The 27,284-nt window shown below is 41.5% G+C and overlaps 1 protein-coding gene across 1 annotated transcript in view; it reads left to right on the top strand.

The window, feature by feature from the left end:
- Nucleotides 1-27,284, top strand: part of LOC122540182 (dynein axonemal heavy chain 8-like) — a 1,370,012-nt gene that overhangs the window by 1,243,403 nt on the left and 99,325 nt on the right. The window contains exons 80-85 of the mRNA XM_087976825.1: nucleotides 1,064-1,185; nucleotides 3,941-4,059; nucleotides 12,329-12,531; nucleotides 13,993-14,066; nucleotides 21,763-21,915; nucleotides 26,389-26,544. Coding sequence (XP_087832951.1) covers nucleotides 1,064-1,185; nucleotides 3,941-4,059; nucleotides 12,329-12,531; nucleotides 13,993-14,066; nucleotides 21,763-21,915; nucleotides 26,389-26,544 — 827 coding nt within the window. The remainder of the gene's footprint in view (nucleotides 1-1,063; nucleotides 1,186-3,940; nucleotides 4,060-12,328; nucleotides 12,532-13,992; nucleotides 14,067-21,762; nucleotides 21,916-26,388; nucleotides 26,545-27,284) is intronic.

Raw genomic sequence — 27,284 nt, 5'->3', positions numbered from 1 at the left:
TAGTTCGTTTCAGTCATGTGACTTCCAGTAAATGTATTTTTTAAAGTGTGCCACAATCGCCTTTCAGTGATTTTTTAAAAAAAATTATCTTGAAATGAACTATTTTGCATAATCCTTCAAACACATTACCTCAAACATATGAATAATGCCTTTCTCACAAAGGACTGTTTAAAATTACAGACAATGAGAAAAGAGGCGGTAAAATCACAGATAGGCCTCATAGGAAGATTATAGACAATTTCTTAAGTGGTAAATTTAAATATCAGCAGGTAAAATGACACCATGAGGTTTGTATATACACCATGGAACCCCGACTAATTTTGATCAGTGACATTTTAGCTGAAACCAACTGTGTCAATATGAAAGTTCAATGAGTGAAAAATATATCTGCTCTATTTTAACTGCCTCTCTGCTTTATACCACACCATAGTCCTGCTTCCTGTTTACTACATGGACAGTGAGAGAGTACGAGAGAAGTCCATTACAGAAAAAGACCCTTCAGCCCATCGCTTATTCGCCAGTCAAAAACAACCACCTCACTATTCTAATCTCATTTTCCAGCTCTTGGCCCACAGCTTTGTAGGCCTCAACATCACAAATGCACATCTGAACATTTCTAAAATGTTGTGAAGGTTTCTACCTCTACCACCCTGCATCAGTGAATTCTAGATTCCCACAAACACCGGGTGAAAAGGGTTTTCCTCACATCTCCCCTGAACCTTCTGCCCCTTAACTTAAATCTATCTCCTCTGGGGTCATTGATCCCTCCAAAGAGGAAATGTTGCTTCCTGTCTACCCGATCTATGTCTCTCATAATTTTATATATATCTATCAAGTCCCTTCTCAATCCTCTATTTTCTAAGGAAAACAATATTAGTCTGTCCAATTTCTCTTCATGATTACAACTTTCCACCACAGGTAACATCCTGATAAATCTCGTCTGCATCCTCTCTAGTAATATCACACCCCTCCTATAATGTGATAAGGAAATGTTAAAGGAAAATAAATCTGACCCCTCTGTCTTACGTGATAATGTATTGAAGCTATTTTCCAAATTGTTCAGGTGGTGCAGCCCTTGACCTGAAAGCCAGTCCACAGAAACCTTTCCGATGGATCCTTGATATGACTTGGTTGAATTTGGTGGAGCTGAGCAAACTCTCTCAGTTTGCAGAGATACTGACTCAGGTATTGTAGCTATTTCCTACTCATGAATATAAAGTACAAACAGACTTGATGAACAAGCAGAAAATACTATACTTTAAAGCAGGCAACTGGTCACATTGGATCCTTGTTTTGCAACATGAAAATGCCATTATGAAAGTAGCTGCAATTATTTACATTATCACAAGGCAGTATTTACTAATCATTTGAAAATATTTTTCATGCTTTTATCATAATTTTTTATGTGAGAGAAAAACGCTGATCTGGTGAGCAGCATTATTAGAGAGCAGAGTCATAACCAACAGAGTCATAGAGATGTACAGCATGGAAACAGACCCTTCGGTCCAACCCGTCCATGCCAACCAGACATCCCAAGCCAATCTAGTCCCTCCTGCTAGCACCTGGCCCATATCCCTCCAAACCCTTCCTATTCATATACCCATCCAAATGTCTCTAAAATGTTGCAATTGTACCAGCCTCCACCACTTCCTCAGGCAGCTCATTCGATACACGTACCACCCTCTGTGTGAAAATATATCTTTCCCCTCTCACCCTAAACCTATACCCTCTAGTTTAGGACTCCCCGATCCCAGGGAAAAGACTTTGCCTATTTACCCTATCCATGCCTCTCATCATTTTGTAAACCTCTATAAGGTCACCCCTCAGCCTTCAATGCTCCAGGAAAACAACCCCAACCTGTTCAGCCTCTCCCTATAGCTCAAATCCCCCAACCCTGGCAACATCCTTGTAAGTCTTTTCTGAACCCTTTCAAGTTTCACAAGATCTTTCCGATAAGAAGGAGAATTGCACACAATATCCCAACAGTGGCCTAACCAATGTCCTGTACAGCTGCAACATGACCTCCCGACTCCTGTACTCAATATTCTGACCAATAAAGGAAAGCATACCAAACGCCTTCTTCACTATCCTATCTACCTGCAACAGGGATAAGAACAAGAACCAAAGATGAGATTTTGAAAGTAATTGCAGGCCTCCATTTTGTCGATTAATGGTTCCTTTAAATTTGTCAGCAATCAGCTATTAATAATCACAACCTACTGTGATAGCTCGAGGTGAAAACATTGGATTTATTTTGCCCAGAGCAGTAGCCAACTAGTTATCTCATAGAAACCCTGATTCATTTTGAGGATTCTGCCTCATTTGCATAAAGCCAGGAACCCAGCATCTTCCGTCACCTCAACAGCTCTGGACTACTGCACCACCAAGCAATCTGCTTGCACTCATGCTTAGAGGAATGTAAGGTCTTGGCAGGAAAGGCAGCGTGGGGAAAGGCCAATCGACACAGCGTGGGGAAGGGATTGAAGTAACATTGGCTGAAACTGTGTTTATGTGGCTGCAAGGACCATTCTGCCCCACAAGAATGAGAAATATTCCTTTCAGGTTCTCTTTAGCCAAACCATCAGTTCACATTTTCCACATTGTGCCTGACATTTTTCCACTCCACTCAGTCCAGAAATGCCACTTGGAGTTCTAAGAATGTCATAGAATTCCAATTCCATTTTAAACGACTGTTCAACCTGACGCGGGGATTCAGAAATCGGCCTCAGAGAATATTGTCTGAGAGAGAAGGGCAGGTTACTGCTCACCATTTTATGGATGTTACCATCTTCTGTTCTTCCAGGCAACAGTTCTGAAAATACAGTCCAGTTTCAACATTCCAGGTGCTTTAAAATTAGTTTTATCTTTAATTTGTAAAAGGTTTATTATTTTATATTAATTCACTGGATGTCGGCATCACTGGCTGAGCCAGGATTTATTGCCCCACCCTAGTTGTCCTTGAGAAAGTGGTGAGCTTCCTTCTTGAACCATTGCAGTCCGTTTTCTATAGGTAGACCAACACTCCCTCGAGGGAGGAAATTCCAGGATTTTGACTGAATGACACCGAAGGGACTGCAATGTATTTCCAAGCCAGGGCTTTGAGTGGATCAGAGGGGAACTCGCAGTATCAGTGATCTCATGTATCCACTCCCTTTATCCTTTGGGTTGGTAGTGGTCATGGGTTTGGAAGGTATCATCTAAGGATGCTGAGTGAATTTTGTGTAAGGCTTGTAGATACATAAACAGTGACTGAGCGCCAGTGGTGAAGGGAGTGAATGTTTGTCAAAGTAGTGCCAATCAAGCAGCCTGCATTGTTCTGAATGGTTTGAGTGCTGTTGGGACTGAATTCATCCAGGAAAGTGGGGAATACTCCATCCCACTCCTGGCTTGCGCCTTGTAGATAGTGGACAGATTTGTAGAGTCAAGAGATGAGTTCCTTGATCTAGGTCTACCAGAATGATACCTGAACTGCAAGAGTTATGATATGAGAAGAGATTGTACAAATTAGGCCTGTATTATCTAGAATTTAAAAAGTCAAGGAGTGATCTGATTGAAGTATTCAAGATACTAACAGAAAATGACAGGTGGATAAACAGACTATTTCCACTGGTTGGAGATTCTAGAACTCGGGAAATAGTCTAAAAAATAAGGCCAGACCATTCAGGAGAGATGTTAGGAAGCTCTTCTACACACAAAGGATAACAGATATTTGGCACTCTCTTTCGCAATTGGAAACAGATTCTTGATCAATTGTTAATTTTAAGTTGTTAGGATATGGACCAAAGCCAAAGATCGACCATGATCTCATTGAATGGCAACATGCTCGAGGGGCTGAATGGCCTACTCCTGTTCCTATGTTTTTATGCAGGATTTCTAGCCTCTGATGGGCACTTGAAGCCACAGTACTTATATGGCTCTTAATGTTGGTATATATTTACAGATATCGAAGAATGAAAAGGCTTGGAAAGTCTGGTTTGACGCTGAAGCTCCAGAAGAGGAGATTATTCCTAATGGATATAGTGACTCTTTAGATGCATTCTGCAAGCTGCTGCTTATCAGGTGAGATACAGCCATGACATGTTTATGACAGCTCCATATTTAACACCACTACATCTGTCTGTAAGTATATGGCTCCACTGGCAGAGCTGTGTGAATTCTCAGTGTCAGTTTGCAATCTGTTTGCTATCTCATGAACGTACATTTCTTGGAAAGCAAATCCTGGGATGATATTTCCACAAGGAGCTCTGGCTCAGAGGCAGAGGAGGTATAAACAGGTGTATGAATTATGGAGCAGTCATAATGGGTGGCACAGTGGCTCAGTGCACCAGGGTCCCAAGTTCAATTCCAGCATCGGGCAACTGTCTGTGTGGAGTTTGCACATTCTCCCTGTGTCTGCGTGGGTTTCCTCCGGGTGCTCTGGTTTCCTCCCACAGTCCAAAGATGTACAGGTCAGGTGAATTGGCCATGCTAAATTGCCCATAGTGTTAGGTGCATTAGTCAGAGGGAAATGTGTCTGGGTGGGTTACTCTTTGGAGGGTTGGTGTGGACCTGTTGGGGCAAAGGGCCTGTTTCCACACTGTAGGGAATCTAGAAGATAATGAGTCAGAATGAGGAATTTACTTATCTGAACACAGATTGGGATGGTAATGTTGCAGGGAGCAGAGTGGGGAATGGTTTATAGAGTGTGTTCTCAAAATATTATTTAGATTCTTCTGCTCCTGGCTTAGCAAGGATGAAGGAATCACTGGCTCTGCTTCTGAAGAATGAGGTTAGTGAAGTGAATCAAGTGTCAATCGGGAGAACTTAGGAGAAAGTGAGGACTGCAGATGCTGGAGACCAGAGTTGAAAAGTCTGGTGCTGGAAAAGTGCAGCAGGCCAGGCAGCATCCAAGGAGCAGGAGAATTGAAGTTTCGGGCATAAGCCCTTCTTCAGGAATGAGGCTGGTGTGCCAAGCGGGCTAAGATAAAAGGTGGGGGGGGGAATTTGGGGGCGGGGTGCTGGGAATACGATAGGTAGAAGGAGGTGAGGGTGAGGGTGATAGGCCAGAGAGGGGGTGGGGGCAGAGAGGTCAGGAAGAAGATTGCAGGTCAAGAGTGCGGCGCTGAATCCGGGGGTTGGAACTGAGATAAGATGGGGGGAGGGGAAATGAGGAAGCTGGAGAAATCTACATTCATCCCATGTGGTTGGAGGGTTCCGAGGCGGAAGATGAGGCACTCTTCCTCCAGGCGTCGTGTGGCCAGGGTCTGGCGATGGAGCAGGCCAAGGACCTGCATGTCCTTGGCAGAGTGGGCGGGGGAGTTAAAGTGTTCAGCCACGGGGTGGTTGGGTTGGTTGGTGCGGGTGTCCCAGAGGTGTTCCTTGAATCATTCCGCAAGTAGGTGGCCTGTCTCCCCAATGTAAAGGAGACCACATCGGGTGCAGTGGATACAGTAAATGATGTGTGTGGAGGTGCAGGTGAATTTGCGATGGATATGGAAGGATCCATTGGGGCCTTGGAGGGAGATGAGGGGGGAGGTGTGGGTGCAAGTTTTGCACTTCTTGCGGTTGCAGGGGAAGGTGCCGTGAGTGGAGGTTGGGTTGGTGGGGGTTGTGGACCTGACGAGGGAGTCACTGGGGGAGTGGTCTCTCCGGAACGCTGATAGGGGTGGGGAGAGAAATATATCCTTGGTGGTGGGGTCTGTTTGGAGGTGGCGGAAATGACGGAGGATGATATGATATATCCGGAGGTTGGTGGGGTGGAAGGTGAGGATCAGTGGGGTTCTCTCCTGGTGGAGAACTTAGCCAAAAATGATCATAGCATCAGAAGGTTTAGCTTGGCTTTGAGAAAAGACAAGGACAATTGAATCAAGAGCTAGAAGGAAAAACTGTGATGGCATGATGGGCTGCAGCTAAAGAGGAGATAGTTCAGCTACAAGTCTCCTGGATTTCCATGACGGACAGGATAAGGCAAAAGAAAAATCCTGAACTTTGTAGCTTATGAATTCATTTGAAGCTGAAAAGAGACAGAAATGACAGATGAACAAAGCAATTGAGAAATAAAATGTTCATACAGGAGATGAGCAAAGAGATCTGCAAATTAGAAATCTAGTAGTTAACATAAAAGGAAATTGAAATGTCTTCTATGAGCTTATCAACAGTGAAAGGGTAGTCAATGGAGAATGGCTGATTAGGGACCAAACAAGGATTTAGACATGGAGGCAAAAGGAATGGCTGAGATAACAAGTGAGTATTTTGCATCTGTCTTTATAAGGAAGAAGTTGCTGCCCCCATCATGATAAAAGAATAAATCTGTAGGAACTAGTTGGGCTAAAAATCAATAAAATAGAGTTAGAAGACAGGTTGACTGTACTTAAGATAGACAATGCACCAGGATCAGATAAGATTGATCCTAAGTGCTGAATGATTTAAAGAGGAATTGTGGAGACTCTAGTCATAAGTTTCCAATCCTCCTCAGGTACAGGGGTATGCCAAAGGCTTGGAAATTGTAAATGTTATAATTTTGTTCAAAGAAAGATAAGAATAAACTCAGTCACTGTAGGCCAGTCAGTATAATCTCAGTGATGGGAAAGCATGCAAAATAGTAATTTAAGACAAGATGAATACCCACTTGGTAAATAGGGATTTATTTAGGAAATCCAGTATAAATTCTTTAAGGGAAAATTAGGTTTCACTAGCTTTTTATGTGTTTTTTTAATGAGGCAGCAGAGACCATCACTGAGGTCAAGGCTGTTGATGTAACTTATATAGTCTTAAAGAAAGAGCATAATAAGACTATAAGAAATAGGTACATTTGGCCACGTGAGACCACTTCATCATTTAAAAGAATCATGGCTAATCTATATGTGTCACATACACTTTCTTGCAATTTCCCATAACCCTTCATTCTCATGCTGATCAAGAATCTCTCTATCTCAGCCTTAAATATATAAATATCCTCACAGCTCTCTGTGGCAAAGAATTCCAAATACTCACAACCCTCTGAGAGAAGAAATTCCTCCTCTTCAGTCTTATATTGGTGTTTCTTAAACTGAGACTTTGGCATCTGATCCTAGAATCTCCTATGAGGGGTAACATCTTCTCAGCACTTTCCCTGTCAAGTCACCCCTCTCCCCTTAAGAAGCCTATATATTTCAATGGGATCATCTGTCATCTTTTAAATCCTAATGAGTCTGTTTAACCTTTGCTCATAAGACATTCCTTCCTTACCAGGGATCATCCTAATAAATCTTCTCTGAACTGATTCCAATAAAATAATTATCTTTCCTTAAACAAGAGAACCAAAACTGCTCACAGTACTCCAGATGTGGTCTTAGCAGCACCTTGTACAGGTGCATTGAGACTTCCCGACTCTTAAACTCCAACCTTCTTGAAATAAGGCCCAACATTTCAATAGCCTTCCTGACTACCTGCTGAACCTGTGTGCTAGTTTTCTGTCCTTTTGCACAAGAATCTCCAAGTCCCTTTGTGCTTTCTGCTGTTTTTCTCCATTCAAAGAACACTCTTTTGTTCCTTTGTCCACCTTTCCAAAATGAACTTCACATTTCCCCAAACTATACTCCATTTGTGAACTTTTTGCCCACTTACTTGACCTATCAATATCTCTCTGTAAACTATTTGTACATTTCTCACAACTTACCTTTCCACATATTTCTGAGTCAGCTACAAATTTGAATACTATGTGTTGACTTCCATCTTCCAAATCATTGATATATATTGTACATAGTTACAGCCTTAGCACTAATCACTCTGAACATGATTAGTTACAGTTGCCAACCTGAAAAAGAACCCATTATTCCCTTTCACTGTTTCCTGCCTATTAGCCAATTTTCTATTTATGCCAATATTCTACCTCTAACACCATATGCTATTATAACTTAATCTTTTGTGATATACATTGTCGAAGGCAAAATATAACACATCGACCTTGTTCCCTTTGATCCACTCTGATTGATACTTCCAGGAAAAACTGGAAGAAATTACTAAGATATGATTTCCCTTTCATTTCTTCAAAATGAAAGTTGGTAAAGTACCAAATAGACTTGTCAGCTCTATTAAAGGATGGCAGTAAAAATCAAACACTTTAAGACCAAAGGAAATAGGAACAGGTGTAGAACATTCATCCCTTCAAGCCTGTTCTGCCATTAAACAGGACAAAACTGATGTTCACTTTACTACCTTTTCCCTTTATCCATTGATTCCCGTCCTGATGAAGAATCTTTCTCAACCTTAAGTGTACCCACGGGCTCTGCCTCCACAGCTCTTTATGGCAAGGAGTTCCAAACTCACAATCCTCTGAGAAAAGAACTTTCTCTTCATCTCAGCCTTAAATAAGTCACCATTTATTCTGAAATTATGCCCTATGGTCCTAGACTCTCCCATAAGGGGAGACATCTTTCTAACATTTACCCTGTCAAGCCCCTTAATAATCCTATGTTTTTATAAGATCAACTCTCATTTTTCAAAACTCCAATGAGTAGAGTCCCAACCTGTTTAGGCATTGCTCATAAGACCTTCTCTCTATGCCAGGGATTCTGCTGGTGAACCTTCTGTGAACTGCCTCCAATGAAATGATATATTTCCTTTAATAAAGGACCAAAACTGCTCAAAGTACTCCAGAGGTGGTCTCACCAGTATCTTGTACATTACACTGAGACTTCCCTACTGTTATGTTCCAAACTCCTTGAAATAAGGGTTGAAAAATGTGGTGCTGGAAAAACACAGCAGGCCAGGCAGCATCCGAAGAGCAGGAGAATCGACGTCTTGGGCATAAGCCCTTCTTCAGGACTTCTCTTGCTCCTTGGATGCTGCCTGGCCTGCTGTGTTTTTCCAGCACCACACTTTTCAACTCTGGTCTCCAGCATCTGCAGTCCTCACTTTCTCCGTTGAAATAAGGCCCAACATTCCAATAGTTTTCATGATTACCTGCGGCATCTGTGTGTTTGCTTTCTGTGTGCAGTTCTGCGCACCACACTATAGGAAGGATGTGATTGTATTGAAAGGGGTACAAAGGAGATTCACCAAGATGTTGCCTAGCATGGAATATTTCAGTTACGAAGAAGGCTAGATAAACTCAGGGTGTTTTCTTTGAAGCAGAAAAGGTTTGAGAGGGGCCTGATAGAGGGGTGTTGGCAGGTTGAATAGAAATCAGCCATTCTCCTTAGTCAAAGTGTCAATAACAATGGGGCAAAAGTTTAGTGAAAGGCAGGAGGTTTAGAAGGGATTTGAGGAAAAGGTCTTTCATCAAGAGGGTGTTTGGAATCTTGAATGCACTGCCTGGGAGGATAGTTGAAGCAGGAACTCTCACAAACTTTAACAACTAAGATGAGGACGTGAAGTGTCATGATATTCATGTCTATGGACCTAATGCCCAAAAGCGGGACTAATGTAGTTTGTGGTATATTTTTGGCAGTACAGACTCAATGGGCTGAAGAGCCCCTTCATACAATATGATTCAATAATACCAGGTAGATCCACTGTTTCAAACAGCTCCTGACTATTGTGAAACAAAGAACTGTAGGTGCTGGAAATCTGGAACAAAAACAGAAATTGCATTGGGTGTGGTGACGCCCCTTTAGAACTGATGGCAGCTCGGTTAGGTTAGTACATTTGCTGAAGACAGTGGATTGGGGAAGTGAGGAAAGGGAGTATGAGATGGGTGGAATTGGAACTCAGAGGAAGAGAAAGAGTTTAGCAGACAAAGGGATAGATAATGGTAAGCCGGGGGAAAGAAAAGCTGATGATAGGGATTGTTAGCAAGTGAAAATGAGTTGGCTGTGTTTAAAAAGCAACTCATGTCATGACAGGGCATGAGGTATTGTATCGGTAAGAACAGGAAAGAAGGTGTTCGGGCCCTAAGGTGATTGAATTTGATATTGAGTTCAGAAGGCTGCACAGTTCTCAACTGGAAAATGTGAAACTGTTCTTCCAGCTTGTACTGCCAAACCCATGGGCGGCACGGTGGCACAGTGGTTAGCACTGCTGCCTCACAGCGCCAGAGACCCGGGTTCAATTCCCACCTCAGGCGACTGACTGTGTGGAGTTTGCACATTCTCCCCGTGTCTGCGTGGGTTTCCTCCGGGTGCTCCGGTTTCCTCCCACAGTCCAAAGATGTGCAGGTCAGGTGAATTGGCCATGCTAAATTGCCCGTAGTGTTAAGTAAGGGGTAAATGTAGGGGTATGGGTGGGTTGCGCTTTGGCGGGTCGGTGTGGACTTGTTGGACCGAAAGGGCCTGTTTCCACACTGTAATATAATCTAATCTAACCCATGCCAGACCCGAAACTCTAACTCTGCTTTCTCTTCACAGAAAAGGCTGCCACATCTTTTTCATTCATGTGACGTGGGCATGCTGAGTTGGCAGCCTTTATTGCCTGTTACCAGTTCCCCTGAGATGGTGGTAATGAGCTGCCTTATTAAACTGCTCCAGTCCATAGGCTCTAGGTTGACCCACAATGCCCTAAGGGAGGGAATTCCAGGATGTTGATCCAGTGACAGTGAAGCAATGGCAATATATTTCCAAGTCAGGATAGTGAGTGGCTTGGACGGAAACTTGCAGATGGTGGTTCCCATGTATCTATTGTACTTGTCCTTCTCGATAAAAGAGGCTGGAGGTTTGGAAGGTGCTGACTAAAGATCTTTGGTGAATTTCTGCAGTGTATCTTATAGATAGGACACACTACTGCTACTGAGTATCTGTGGTGGAGGGAGTGGATGTTTGTGGATGTGATGCCTATCAAGCGGGCTGCTTTGCCTTGGAAAGTGTCAAATTTCTTGAGTGTTGCTGGAGCTGCACCCACCCAGGCAATTGGGGAGAATTCCATCGCTCTCTTGGCTTGTGCCTTGTAGATGGTGGACAGGCTTTGGAGAGTCGGGAGGTGAATTGCTTTATATGGTGAGTCCAGGTGAGTTTCCCATCAATGGTAATCCTCAGGATGTTTATAGTGCGGCATTCAGTGAGAGTAATGTTAATGTTACTTGTCACCTGTTGAGTTTCTTCAGCAATGTCCCCTGACAGTTGAACTAATTACTTAATTTCTTGGCTATTTTCTTTCTCCCCATGACCAGTCTCTCCAAAGCCACATTCATGACTGATATAGTCCACCACAGCAAACATTTCCTGTTTTATTCCATCCCCTTGTCATTATGAAAAAGACCTGGATGGTTTGTCAAGTCTCTCATCTTTTAGAATTATCATGTTGGTTTCAGTTCTGGTAGGTGGAATGGTCAAACAGGTGGCAGAAGAAAACAAATGCAGGAATGTGAGAGATGATTAATTTTTGTTTGGAAGAATGATGAAAGATAATGGCCAGATCTTCCAGTCTCCAGATAGTCAGAGAGTACTCTGATAGATGCAGATTGGGATCACTCACTGATTATGTGATAATTGATACATTGATTATGTGATAATTGCCCAAGAAATTTCCAATGGGGAATTGCCCTCTGAAATTGTCCCTGACTCTGAGGTGAAGTAACTGAATAGTTAAGCAGAAAACCTTGTCATAGCTGATTAGGGACCAAAAGTGATGGAGTCAGGAAAGTGTGTGGCTAATGTACTAAATGAACACTTTGCAGTTGACTTTACCAAGGAACAAGATACAGAGCAGGTCATTCTGGAAAAGGAGGCAATTCAAAGGAGGGTGTACGATAAGCTGTCTGTATTGAGATTTGACAAAATTTTACAGAGAGCAGAAAATATTTCTGAGAATAGTTTGTGGGATGAGAAAAGTCAGTTATGAAGAAAGATTGGAGATGTTGGGATTGTTTTCATTTAAGAAGAGAATGTTGAGATGAGATTCGTTGGAGCTTTCCAAGATCATGACAGGCCTTAATGGGGAAATAACATTCGAATAAGCAGTAGGATCGAGAACAAGAGGACACAGATTTAAGTCAACTGCTGAAAGAAACAATAGCGACATGAGGAAGACGGTTTTCATACTGTGAGCAGTTCGAGTTGAAATGCACTGCCTGAGAATGCAGTGGAGGCAGTTTCAATTGACATATTAATGAGGATCTTGAATTATTATCTAAAAAGGCAGAATTTACAGAGCTACAGAGAAAAAAAACAGAGAGTGGCATAATAATATATTGTTCAAAAAGAAACATGGGACAATCATGACAAGCTGAATGGCCTCTTTCTATGATTCAACAATAGCCTGAGGGTGCTGATAGTGTCAGTGATATCCCAACATTCAAGCTGTGATTCCTGCCATATATTGTAGTGACCTTAGTTTACTTTGTTTTCCACGTTAGTGCATGAGTATTGAACTCTTCCTCAGCAATTAATGAAGATTGAATTATTATTTGATTTGAATTACTATTTTGAATTTTCAGGTCTTGGTGTCCTGACAGAATTTTGTCTCAAGCTCGAAACTACATTTCTGAGGCAATGGAAGCAAAATACGCAGAGCCAGTGATCCTAAACCTGGAGACAACCTGGGAAGAAAGTGATACACAAACTCCTCTGATCTGTTTCCTGTCCATGGGATCTGATCCCAGCAATCAGATTGAAGCGTTGGCCAAAAAACTTGAAATTGGTATGGATCTAGTCAACATAGAGAATACAACTGCTATCTGGCAGTACTCCCAGTGTTTCTTTGCTGTACTTTATATTTATGATTTTCATCATTTTTCCATATACCAATAAATTACCAATGGATAGAATCACTGCCAACAAGTCCTTGTAAGATGTTTTCAACATACTTAGCATCTCAACAGTTTTCTGATGTTGTATAAATACATTCCTTCTGTTAATTTATCAGTTCACTGTAATAATAGAAACATAAAAATTGGAACTAAGTAGGTTGTTTGATCCATTGACCAGTTCTTCCATTCAACATGATCATGATTGATCCTCTATCTCAACACCATATGCCTACACTCTTCCCATACCCCTTGATACTCTGGACATCTATCTAATTCTTTCTTAAATATTTTCAATGCTTTTGCCTCCACATCCTTGTGGTAGAGAATTCCACAGGGCCGCCACTGTCTGAGTGAAGCTGTTTCTCCTGATCTTAGTCCAAAGTGACCTATCTATGTTACATTGTATTGACATGTATTTGCTCATTCACTCAAATATATTTCTTTATTTATCCATTTATTTCTCCTTCCTGGAGGCTCTCTGCAGGAAACATCGATTTGCCTGTTTGCCTGAAACATCGATTTTCCTGCTCCTCAGATGCTGCATGACCAGCTGTGCTTTTCCAGCACCACTCTGATCTAGACTTATATTTCTTTATGTCATTCTCACTATTCACAATCATATCTAGTTTGGCGCTGCCAGAAATATTATATTTCATTCCCTCATTTGCATCAGTCTTTTCAGTGGAAGATAATTCAAGCATTCAAGACTTTGAGGGAAGGAATTCAGTACTATTGCCATCACTAGAGAACTAATATTAGACAAACTTTTGGCTAAGCAGTCAGTCAGTTTTACTTCAAGACGTCCTTATTGTGGCTGTCCCAGCTCAAACATTGGTCAGATAACTTCTCCTGCTCAATCTTCAATAGCCAGCTCCAGAACAGAATTAACTTTTGGAACATGTCTTGATTTGGTAACTCTGTGTTGCAATATAATTAACACAATCTGTGTTGCAATATAATTATGTGCATTTCTCTTCCAGTATTCTTCTTTGTAACTTTCACCTGTAGAATTTTTTTCCTTTCTCTTCCCATACTGTAAACATGAAATGTTTGCTTTCATGTGTATTATTCCAGAGCAGTTCTTCGTAAACGAGAATGCCGGCTGAACTCACTGGACATTCCTTAAATCTCACGGATTTTGCATACTGGGTCAGGTGACCCCTCTGTGTAAATGTTACTGATTGGGTGGCTCCAGTCAGTTAAATACTTTCAAATAGCATTTTACTGCTTTGAGGTTCAGTTAGTATTTATATGTCATTGAAGTTTTAGTCCACTTGATATTTATCTATGCTATAATTATAATGGATCAATGAATATTTTTATATAAATGATAATAGATGTTTTTCCTTTAGGTTGCAGGGCAATATCAATGGGTCAGGGACAAGAAGTTCATGCCAGAAAGTTAGTGGCTATGTCAATGCATCAGGTCAGTAAAAATATGAGTGCAAATCATAAATAAATATTATGCTATTTCAGCCATGTTCAATATTCAAGGATTTTCATGAGGAGTGATGTTGTTGTATTGGAAGCAGTTCAGAGCAGGTTTGATAGCTTCATTCCAGAGATGAGGAGTTTGTCTTAAGAAGAAAGATTGAGCAGTTTACGCCTATACTCTCTTTAGTTTAGAAGAATGAGAGACGTAATTGTGGCATATGCAATGCTAAAGGAAATTGACAAAGTAGATGTAGAGAGGATGTTTTCCCTTGTTGGGTAATTAAGAATGAGAGTTCATAGTTTTAGAAAGCAAATCGATCTTGTTCATAACATCTGATTTCCAGTTCTATGAATGTAAGTCATAAGTTGGGGAATTAGATAGGAAACCAATTTTATTAGATTATCACATTTTCCTATAATCAATGATCAATCAGGTTTTGATACCCATGTATCAGGAGAACTTCAGCTTCTATGACTTGATCCCAGGCTATCAACGTCCAACATAAAGCCATTGTCATCACTGACTTGAGCCAACTTTCCAAACTTTAATCAGTGAGAATTTTATTTGATGGGTGTAGCATCTCCCACCTCACAGTCAGGTATGATAAAGGTGGGAGATGGTGGCATAATAGTAATGACCCACAATTAGCAAATCAACACTTTAGGGGGCATGGGTTTAAAACTCACAATTGGCAGTTAGTAGAATTTGGATTTAATTCACAAATACTTAAGGGTGGCACAATGGCTCACTGCCTCGCAGTGCCAGGGACCTGGCTTCAATGTCAGCCTTGGAAAACTGTCTGTGTGTGGTTTGCATATTCTCCCTGTGTTTGGGTGCTCCAGTTTCCTCCTACAGTTCAAAGATGTGCAGGTTAGGTGAATTGACCATGCTAAATTGTCCATAGTGTTAAAGGATATGTAGGCCAGGGGTGCATTAGTGAGGGGAAATGTAGAGTAATTGGGTAAGGGAATGGATCTAGGAGGGATACTCTTCAGAGGGTTAGTGTGGACTTGTTGGGCCAAATGGTTTGTTTCCATGCTGTAGGGATTCTATGAAATATAGACTTAATGAGTTTTGAGAAGATTTGTAGCTAAGGTTGAGATTCTGGATCTAGGTTTGCTAGCTGACCTGGAAGGTTCATTTGCAGACATTTCGTCACCATACAAGATAATATCTTCAGTGGGCCTCTGGGCAAAGCACTGCTGATAATTCCTGCTTTTATATGTTTATATGTCTGGGTTCTTTGGGTTGATGGTGTCATTTCCTGTGGTGATGTAATTTCCTGTTTTTTTTCTCAGGGGGTGGTAGACGGGGTCTAACTCGATCAGTTCATTGATAGAGTTCCGGTTGGAATGCCATGCTTCTAGGAATTCTCATGCATGAGATACATGAACATCAACTAGCCACAAAATGACATGACCCCCTCTCACTAATATCCTTACATACAGATAAGGAAGGACATCACTTTGACTGGCAAAACACATCCATCCTAGGACAAGTCAAACAGAGACACGTACATCTACCACCCCCTACTAACAGGAAATGACATCATCAACCCAAAGAAACTCAAACATATAAATAGAAAGCAGGAATTATCAGCAGTGCTTTGTCTGGAGGCCCACTGAAGATGTTAACTAGTATGGTGACGAAATGTCTGGAAATGAACCTTCCAGCTCAGTGAGCAAACCTACATCCATATAGACTTAATTTTTAAAAATTGGCAAATTGAAAATTGATCTCAGTAAAGGTACCATGGAACTATAATTGAAGGTTGTAAAAACAAAATTAAAGAAATTTAGTAAGCCAGTTTTAGAAATTAGTTATCCTGTCTGACTTACAATGACTTGAGACCACTAACGTTGCCTTCTGAAATGGTTGATTCAAGCCATAATTTGTATCAACCTGCTCAGAAAAGTCAAAAAGGAACAAAATCAGATAAACCACTGCATTAGTAATGGTTTCTTGACCTTGCAATGTGATCCATTTTTTTCAAGATTTATGTGAACATATATAAATATATCTCAAATTTAAAAAGAAAGGCACTTTACTATGGAAGAGGCAAGAAGTACATCAGTAACAATGGGCTGGATTTTCCCAATTTTTATGCAGTCTTATTTTTCAATTCTGCTTCATGGCTTACGCGATTTTTCTCACACTACCCTCTGCTCTTCATCTCATTAATTATGCAACCACCTCTTTGGTATCTTTCTCATGTATTCCTGTGACAGGAGAGGTAAAATTCCCACCATTGCTAGGACCTTCTGGTGTATAGCTGATGCATCATATTTAAAGCCAAGCTGCACACCACTTCAGTTGCTGCAAGCCAAAAGCTGCCTCACACACTGCCCACTTGGCAAACTGAATTCTCTCAGAAAAGAAGCTGTCTCCCCACCCTTCAGGTAGGGATTTGCAGGTCCTAGTGGACAGTGCGATCAAGAAAAGAACCATCACCTACCCAGTAGACCATCAGTGGAGGCCATGGCACTAAACACGACCAGTTTGGATAGAGACAGTACTGTCTGTCTCCAAGGTCATGCAGAATGCACAGTAGCACAGGATGAAGTTCAATGCCTCCACAACACTGTCAATGTTTCTCTGCTATCTCACAGTCACGAACTTTGACACTTTACATAAACCTCAACAATGATCATGGACTACCAAACTCATTATTGCATGCTGCATTTCCACTCAATGCTTCTCACTCATCTTAACAGCTACTAGCCCTTGCTATACTACAGCTGAAAAGCTATGCAATTAAGAGAGGCTGGCAGCCCCCACAGGGCTTACCTCCCAGAAATGAAACGAAGATCCAGCAGTGTGCCACATTTGCCAGGCATTTTGCCTTTTAGGTTGGGAAGTGTCATTGTCTAGTGTCTCAGGAGATGAGGAGAGAATTGCAAGTTACACAGAAATTTATGTAAATGACTTGGATGTGAATATAGGACGAATAGTTAGTAAGTTTGCAGATGGTACCAAAATTGGAGGTACATTACACAGTGAAGAAAGTTAACTCAGAATATAACAGGGCCTTGATCAGATGGGCCAATGGGCCGAGAAGTGGCAGATGGAGTTTAAATTAGATAGATGTGAGGTGTTGCATTTTGATAAGGCAAACCAGGGCAGGACTTATACACTTAATGGTAGGGTCCTGGGGAATGTTGCCGAACAAAGGGACCTAAGGGTGCAGGTGCATAGTTCCTTGAAAATGGAGTCGTAGGTAGATAGGATAGTGAGGAAGGGATTTGGGACACTTGCCTTTATTGGTCAAAGCATTGAGTACAGGAGTTGAGATGTCATGCTGCATTGTATTAGACAATAGACAATAGACAATAGGTGCAGGAGTAGGCCATTCAGCCCTTCGAGCCTGCACCACCATTCAATATAATCATGGCTGATCATTCCTAATCAGTATCCTGTTCCTGCCTTATCTCCATAACCCTTGATTCCACTATCTTTGAGAGCTCTATCCAACTCCTTCTTAAATGAATCCAGAGACTGGGCCTCCACTGCCCCCTGTGGCAGAGCATTCCACACAGCCACCACTCTCTGGGTGAAGAAGTTTCTCCTGAGCTCTGTCCTAAATGGTCTACCCCGTATTTTTAAGCTGTGTCCTCTGGTTCGGCACTCACCCATCAGTGGAAATATGTTTCCTACTGCCAGAGTGTCCAATCCTTTCATAATCTTATACGTCTCAATCAGATCCCCTCTCAATCTTCGAAACTCAAGGGTATACAAGCCCAGTCGCTTCAGTCTTTCAGTGTAAGGTAATCCTGCCATTCCAGGAATTGACCTCATGAACCTACGCTGCACTCCCTCAATAGCCAGAATGTCTTTTCTCAAATTTGGAGACCAGAACTGCACACAGTACTCCAGGTGTGGTCTCACCAGGGCCCTGTACAGCTGCAGCAGCACCTCTTTGCTTCTATACTCAATTCCTCTTGTTATGAAGGCCAGCATGCTATTAGCCTTCTTCACTACCTGCTGTACCTGCATGCTTGCCTTCATTGACTGGTGTACAAGAACACCCAGATCTCTCTGTACTGCCCCTTTACATAAATTGATTCCATTGAGGTAGTAGTCTGCCTTCCTGTTCTTGCTACCAAAGTGGATAACCATACATTTATCCACATTAAACTGCATCTGCCATGCATCTGCCCACTCACCTAACTTGTCTAGGTCACCCTGTAATCTTCTAACATCCTCATCACTTTTCACCCTGCCACCCAGCTTTGTATCATCAGCAAATTTGCTAATGTTATTGCTCATACCATCTTCTATATCATTAACATATATTGTAAAACGCTGTGGTCCCAGCACGGATCCCTGCGGTACCCCACTGGTCACTGCCTGCCATTCCGAAATGGAGCCGTTTATCACTACCCTTTGTTTCCTATTAGCCAAACAATTTTCAATCCATATCTAGTACTTTGCCCCCAATACCATGCACCCTAATTTTACTCACTAACCTCCTGTGTGGTACTTTATCAAAAGCTTTCTGAAAGTCCAGGTACATTACATCTACTGGATTTCCCTCGTCCAACTTCATAGTTACATCCTCAAAAAATTCAAGAAGATTAGTCAAGCATGATTTCCCCTTCATAAATCCATGCTGACTCTGTCCTATCCTGTTACTACTATCCAGATGTGCAGTAATCTCATCCTTTATAATAGACTCCAGCATCTTTCCCACCACTGAGGTCAGACTAACTGGTCTATAATTACCTGCTTTCTCTCGCCCATCTTTCTTAAAAAGTGGTATAACATTTGTATTGTATGGAACATTCATTGGGCCACTGTGGAATATTGCATTTGTTTCTGGTCTCCCTGTTCTTGGAAAGATGTTGTGAAACTTGAAAGGTTTCAGAAAAGACTTACAAGGATGTTGCCAAGGTTGGAGGGTTTGAGCTATAGAAAAACACTGAATAGGCTGGGGCTGTTTTCTCTGGAATTTTGGAGGTTGAGGGAAGTCCTTAGAGAAGGTTATAACATGAGAGGCATGGATAAGGTAAATAGCCAAGGTCTTTTCCCCAAAACTAGAGAGCATAGGTTTAGTGTGAGAAAGAAAAGATTTAAAAGGTACCTACAGGGCAACGTTTTTCTTGCAGTGGATGGTCTGTGTACAGAATAAGCTGCCAGAGGAAGTGGTGGAGGCTGGTACAATTACAGCATTTAAAAGGCCTCTGCATGGGTACATGAATAGGAAGGATTTAGAGGGATATGGGCCAAATACTGGCAAATGGGACTAGATCAGTTTAGGATATGGACAAGTTAGACAAAACAGTCTGTTTCTGTGGTGTGGAACTCTATGATTCTAAATCAGATGAATGGGGGTATTAATGAGGTGAATGGAAATTAGATTGTTGCTGTTTATCACTGATATTCTGATCTTGCTGCTGAAACCTTCAGGGGTAAAAAAATCAGAAGTTTTTCCCTCAACATGTAAAGTCAGATTTTTAAATTCTCAGTATATCTTTAATTCTTGTCGTTGCCTCTGTTGGTTCTATCTGCAAGGAGAAGGGAGCTCCGATCGAGGCATGAGGTCTGGAGACCTTTCAGACAGGGGTCACATGACTCCATTTGAGTGTGAAGTACAATTATTGTATTTTTAACCTCATAGAGAATTTGACTCTGGCCATTGCTCCCTCTCTCCTTATTTACAACTACTCTCAGTTTTTGTTGCAAACATTTCGTCCCCTGTCTAGGTGACATCCTCAGTGCTTGGGAGCCTCCTGTGAAGCGCTTCTGTGGTGTTTCCTCCGGCATTTATAGTGGCCTGTCCCTGCCGCTTCCGGTTGTCAGTTTCAGCTGTCCGCTGTAGTGGCCGGTATATTGGGTCCAGGTCGATGTGTTTGTTGATGGAGTTTGTGGATGAGTGCCATGCTTCTAGGAACACACCGGATCATCAACTCCACACTCACAGGAATCCGATTTACAAGAGAGGAAGAAAAGGACAACCAACCCCCATTCCTAGACTTGAGGGTACAGAGAACACCAAATGGAGAATTCACCACTAAGGTACACAGGAAAGCCACACACACAGACCAAGTCCTGAACTATGAAAGCAACCACCCCAATACACACAAACGAAGTTGCATCAAGACACTATTCAAAAGAGCCACAACACACTGCAGCACACCAGAACTGCAAAAAGAGGAAGAGGAACACCTATACAAGGTATTCGTGAAAAACGGATATCCTCGCAATTTCATCAACAGATGCCTAAGAGAAAGACAAAGGGACGAGGACATGCCGCAACCCAAAGGACTAGCCACACTACCATACATCAAGAACATCTCTGAAATGACAGCCAGACTACTGCGACCACTAGGACTTATAACAGCACACAAACCAACAGCCACACTCAGACAACAACTCACCAGAACGAAGGACCCGATACCCAGCATGAGCAAAACTAATGTAGTGTACAAAATCCCATGCAAGGACTGCACAAAACACTACATAGGACAAACAGGAAGACAGCTAACGATCCGCATCCATGAACATCAACTAGCCACGAAACGACACGACCAGCTATCCCTGGTAGCCATACACATAGACGACAAGCAACATGAATTTGACTGGGACAACACTACCATTATAGGGCAAGCGAAACAAAGAACAGCCAGGGAATTCCTAGAAGCATGGCACTCATCCACAAACTCCATCAACAAACACATCGACCTGGACCCAATATACCGGCCACTACAGCGGACAGCTGAAACTGACAACCGGAAGCGGCAGGAACAGGCCACTATAAATGCCGGAGGAAACACCACAGAAGCGCTTCACAGGAGGCTCCCAAGCACTGAGGATGTCACCTAGACAGGGGACGAAACGTTTGCAACAAAAACTTCCAGCTTGGCGAACAGAACTACAGCAACGAGCACCCGAGCTACAAATCTTCTCAAAACCTTTGAACTACTCTCAGCAGAACACATGAGCTGAAGATACACCAGAAGCCATCCTTAAAACTTGTGCAGAATTTCTGGAAAGAATTCTATAGATTGTATCCCACCATCCAGAGCAAAAGGAATCTAGTCAGATATAACTGTTCCAGAAAGACGTCACAGAGCCAGCAACTTGTGAGCACAGAATCACTTCAGAATCAGAATAACATTCTATACCATCTCATCAGCTTAACTCCTGCTTGGCCAAAATGCTTACCTGCTAAGTTGCAGGGTTTTCAGATTTTGCTTTCCTTTCTTTCACGTCAGACATTTGCATGTATATCAGCTTGAGGCTTTTTTGCATAATTAAAATAATTTGTCAAAAACTTGATATCTTTGTTTAAGTTTATTTTGGTAATAAGCCTGTTATTTTTGTTGACTAAAGAAAGCTGGCCAATTTGCTCTTAATTCTGAACATCACTCAATCTGAGACCCATATAACTAATTATGTTACCAACTCAGTTTAATTTAAAGTTTGTGAAGAGCTGGGACAAGTAATGGAAACAGTGATTCCCTCCAACTTTGGTTGTAACAATGTGAAGGTTTCTGGCAAATCCTTATAAACAAAGGTAATATTTTATTAAAGTGTTATCAATAAGTTCTACGTTTAAAGGTTTGAACATTGCAGATGACCTCAAACAAAGCGTCTGCATTAGATGATCTCAATCCCACTTGTAGTTTCTCCACTTCTTTGAATTTGATCAGCCTGGATAAACTAACTTTTGCTACTCATACCATAGGGTGGATGGGTTCTACTACAGAACTGCCATTTGGGATTGGCTTTCATGGATGAGCTGCTGGAAATCTTATTACAAAGTGAGAATGTGCATGACTCTTTCCGAGTGTGGATAACTACTGAGCCACATCCGAAATTCCCGATCACACTGCTCCAGGTCAGTATTTAGTGACAGAATAACAGCAGATTAGGAAACAAGCAAACCAGACGGATTTGCAAGGTATCTTCAACATTTTAATATTGCTATCATCTGCCTCTGTGTTAGGGACCAATGCAAGAAATTTGTTTTCTAAATGCTGCATCTTCATGAATTCAGGAATCCACTATTCACTTTGTGAAGGCAACATTAATGGTAGGGTCTTTACAATATCCAAAAGTGGAATATAATCCAAGGAGCAGACTTATAACTGAGGGAGACCCTGCTTTTGTAATCATCTGCTGGAAGTCTTGCTCCTAACGTGTCAATGAAAATCCAGGAATTATTAACAGCCAAAATCATTGGTGTTAATGTGTTAATGGTTATAGGGCTGGCTAACCAATAGAAAACAGAGATAGGATAAGGGTAGCATTTTTGAGATAGTTGTATGTTAGTGTGATAGTGGTGTGTTAGGGATCAGTGCTGGGTCTACAAATATTTACAATATATATTAATGACTTGGATGAGGAAAGCGAATGTATTATTGCCACGTTTGCAGATGACACAAAAATAGACAGGAAGGGAAATGGTAAGGACAACACAAAGAGTTGACAGAGGGAAATAGACAGGTTAAATGAGTGACAAAAGCTTGACAGATGGAATATAATGTGGGAAAGTGTGAAGTTATATACTTTGACAGGAAGAAGAGGAACTGAATATTATTTTAATGGAGAAAGACTATTTAAAGCAATAGACCATAATGATTTGGAAGCTCTCTTCCATTAATCACAAAAAGTTAGTATCCAAGATTAATGAGCAATAGGGAAGGCAAACAAAATGTTATTTCAAAGAGAATCATGTATAAATGTAGGGAGATTTTGTTAAAACTACAAGGCACTAGTCGGACCACAGTTTGAGTACCATGAACAGTTTTGGGCCTCTTATTTAAACAAAGATATCCAGACATCGAAAGCAATCCAGAGAAGGTTCACCAAGGAGTTGCCAAATTATGGAGGGACTGTCTTCTGAGGAACAGTTGAGTAGGTTGGGCCTGAATTCACTAGAGTTGCAAAGAATGGGAGACAAAATCCTTATGGATTTACCAAAACAAATGAATAAGGAAATCTAGGGTTATGGGGAAAAGGCCGAAAATTGGAGTTGAAGATTATCAGATCAGTCATCACCTTATTGAAAGGCAGAGTAGACTTGATGGGCTGAGTGACCTAATTGTGCTCCTATGTTTTAGATTACATTTTTAGATTAGATTTTAGATTACATTACAGTGTGCAAACAGGCCCTTCGGCCCAACAAGTCCACACCGACCCGCCGAAGCGCAACCCACCCATACCCCTAACCTAACACTACGGGCAATTTAGTATGGCCAATTCACCTGACCTGCACATATTTGGACTGTGGGAGGAAACCGGAGCACCCGGAGGAAACCCACGCAGACACGGGGAGAACGTGCAAACTCCACACAGTCAGTCGCCTGAGTCGGGAATTGAACCCGGGACTCTGGCGCTGTGAGGCAACAGTGCTAACCACTGGGCCACCGTGCCGCCCCAATATAGTCTTATTCTGGGCGTTGTGCATTAGAGTTGTGGGAAATTAATGGGACATACATGGATCTCCAGGATCAGCCATGTTGTAAGTTTGTAATAAGTTTTTGCTATTTCTTTAAATGACTTTGATAAACAAACTAAATATATGGTAGCTAAATTTGCCAGTGATAGGTAGGAAAGTAAGTTATGAAGGGAAGATAAGGAGATATAGAAGCAAAGAGATATGGATAAGAGTGGGCAAGATCTGGCAAAGAAATATAATATAGGAAAATTTGAAAGTTTTCGTTTTGCCAGGAAGCATATAAAAAAATCTAAATGCTGACAGATTTCAGAGATACAGGGGGAACTGGGCTCATGAGTGATAGCCAAGTTCGGTACCCACAAGGATGGCCTCAACCAAGATCTTGGGTTCATGTCACACTACAGGTGACCCCACTACACTATGTACTCTCTCTCTCTCTCTCTGTATACACACACTCTTACATACTCACACACTCACGCAGACCATCTCTCATATACATGCTCTCTCTCATACACACACACATGCATCCCACACACTCACACCCACTCACACACCCTCTCACAGGTTTATACTCCATCACACCCACACACACATTGTACCAAGCTTTCACACATGCTTTCACACATGCAAGCACACATCCTCTCACATACACTCACTCACATGCACTTTCTCTCTCTCTCATGCACACAAACACACATATAAGTCTATGGGGTTAATTTGTTTTTGCAGAATTATATTAACAGATACATTATATTTTGTTCAAGAAATGCACAATCTGCAGGCAGTCAATGCATTTAATATTTTGTAAATTTCACTTTGGAAATAGAACCAGTCTAACTCAAGATTGGGATACAGACAGACTCGAACCTCACATTTGGATCTCCAGCCTCAGCAGTATATGCTTTTATTTTATTTTATTTTATCCTGACCCAAAATTAAGGGATGGAATCCAGAGTGAATTTTGTTAAAGATTGGTACTGGCAATCACTGATACAGCCATGCCGGTACCAATCTCCTTTGGGAACCAGGTAGCCATTTAACCAGATGTTTATTTTGATTGGTTTTGCTTTGGATGTTGCTAAATAATCTGTTAGAAACCAGATGTAGGTGGGATTTACAGGATGTTCCCTGTCCAGGATACCAACCAATGATTTCTCTTACTCAATTCATGCTTAGTGGGACTCTTTTGCTGTATCAAGTCTGTAGCAACTACAATGGCTTGTTGGCCCAGATCCTGAAGAAAAGTTTAGATGTTTGGCTGAGAGTTGGTTTTGTTTTGATCTACTCATGTTGGAGATGGTTATTACGAGCACTTCTGTGGTACAAATGTTACTTGCCACATTTCAGCCAAAGTCTGGATAGTGTCCAGGTCATGCTGCATTTGAACATGGACAATTTCAAGATCTTAAGAGTTGTGAATGGTGCTGAACATTGTGCAATCAACAGCAAACATCCCACTTCTGACCTTATGATGGAGGGAAGATCATTAATGATGCTGCTGCTGCAATACTACCCTGAGGAACTCCTGCAGAGGCCTCTTGGGGTTAAAATGATGATCTCCAAAATCTACAACCTTCCATGAGTTAGTACGATTCAAACCAGCAGAGAGTTTTCCACCTGATCCTTACTTGACTTTGCTAGAACTCATTGGTGCTGTACTCTGCTAAGTACTGCCTTTATATCAATAGAATTACAAATCCTTTATTGTCATAAGGACAATAATCTTCACTTTCCCTCTTGATTTCAGCTTTCTCATACATATTTGGATTAATATTGTAGTGAGGTCAGCTGAATGTGCCTGGTGGAACCTAAACCGAGTATCAGGAAACAGGTTATTGGTCAGCAAGTGCTGACCATTCTCCAGCATCAGCAGTACTTCTATCATTTTGGTGATGATCAAGAGTAGACTATTGGGGCAGCAACTGGTCAGGTTGGATTTCTTCTAAATTTTGGTGAGCAAATTTTCACATTGTCAGTTAGCTGCCAGAGTTGTAACCATATTAGAACAATTTAGCTAGGTGTGTGGCCAGTTCTGGTGTACACATTTTCAGTACTGTTGCCAGAATGTATCAATGTGCCTACCTCAAGAAATCTTCAAATGAATGGTTGGATTTTTCACTTGCATGCAAAATTGGTGCTGAATGAAGTGGACCCATCATCCCTTGACACAGATCAGAAGAGGACACAGGAGCTACAACGTTCTGAGCCAGGCTGTTGTAAGGCAGAATTCAGAACAAGTCACTTGACCCCCTGCATTCCTCTTAAATTAAAGAGAGTATTCTAAAAATAGCCATCTGGCAAACTTCATATTTTGGTCAACAGATAACAAAAATGTTTGAATCAAGCAATCATGTATCTAATGCATATAATGTTTTACACAAACTGTGTGTACCAACGTTCCAGTTTCTCTTCCTCTCATGAATGCATGCTGCATTCCTGTGAGCAATATCTGTCCTCAAGCATCCGCCCTTCCAGTAAATGTAAAATTGAATATGGAGTATTTAATATAAGTTCCATCCTGTCTTCATTCAAAATCCTAATGCTTCTTCTGCAAAGGATCATTGGGGATCTATTGACAAACAGAATTCTGTCTTTTTTAATCCTTTCCAAATTCAGCAAGTCAAAGGAAATTCTATATTGACTCATATTCCAACAAAGACCAACAGTAGAGGTATGGCTGGAGTCTGGGTCATTCTGGTCTTCCTGGTTCAAATCTACGCTGATTGGTGTGGTTACTGAATGAATGATTGGTGAATCAGATGAATAGCATGCTCAGAAGTCACTACGCACAGGCTTAGTAAACCTACATCCATCTCTGATTGTGTAATTAACACAAATCATTTGTTATTTAACCAATTCATTTCTCTCATTGTTTACTTGAAGGCTAATTGTCCATTGTTTACTTTCCAGACATCCATCAAGTACACTAATGAGCCCCCTCAGGGAGTGCGGGCAGGACTGAAAAGGACATTCACTGGAATTACTCAAGACCAAATCGAATATTCAAATCTACCCATGTGGAAACCGTTATTGTATGCAGTTGCTTTCCTACACACCACAGTCCAGGTAATAGAGCCAGATCTGACTATCTCACTATAATCCTAATCAATGATTGACTCATTCTGAACTCAAGCCCCACCTTCTCCTGCTCCAGACCCATTCCTCCTCATTCTCCCATTCTGGACCCGATCCCCTTTTACTTATAGCCAGTACCGTCTCAGTAATTTTACACTTACATTGTGTACTTACTGTTTGATACTGTTTGACCGTGTGACAGTCTGAATCTTTATATTTCAGAGTACACAGGTGAGGTTGCATTGAAAAAGGGATATGATATCCATTTTCTGACAGTTCTGCACTAGGAGAAAACTGTGAGTGTGGAGGTACAGCTCCATATTTCTGAAGGAGCCCTGACTGGGATCTCCTGTTCGATGTGTGGAGCTCTAGCCTTTCACAGAAAAGAGATGGGCCATTTCTCAAAAAAATCCAGCCCAATATTTCAAAAGAATAAGCAATTTCAAAACAAGAACGGGTTCATCCATGACAAATAGGAAATTGAGAAGAGAGATCAAAACAGTTAATGGTCTGTGGTAAGGTAATTAAGTTGATAAAAGTGCCAAATCGGCAGAACCACAAGCAAGAATCTTCATTCTCCTTCAAAGTCTGCTATCCTGCACTGACCAATCGTGTAAGAAAACAACAACCATGAAATTACAGCAGCCGTCATAATTACTTTATCTGACTTCATGTGTTAACTTCTTCACTTTAACAACAAAGAACTCAAGTAGAATGCCCCAACATTGCAG

This window comes from Chiloscyllium plagiosum, unplaced genomic scaffold (assembly GCF_037043375.1).
Source record: "Chiloscyllium plagiosum isolate Xiang-an unplaced genomic scaffold, Cpla_swu_hap1 HiC_scaffold_3, whole genome shotgun sequence".
Classification (NCBI taxonomy): Eukaryota; Metazoa; Chordata; class Chondrichthyes; order Orectolobiformes; family Hemiscylliidae; genus Chiloscyllium; species Chiloscyllium plagiosum.
This window is presented reverse-complemented; position numbering and strand designations above follow the sequence as displayed.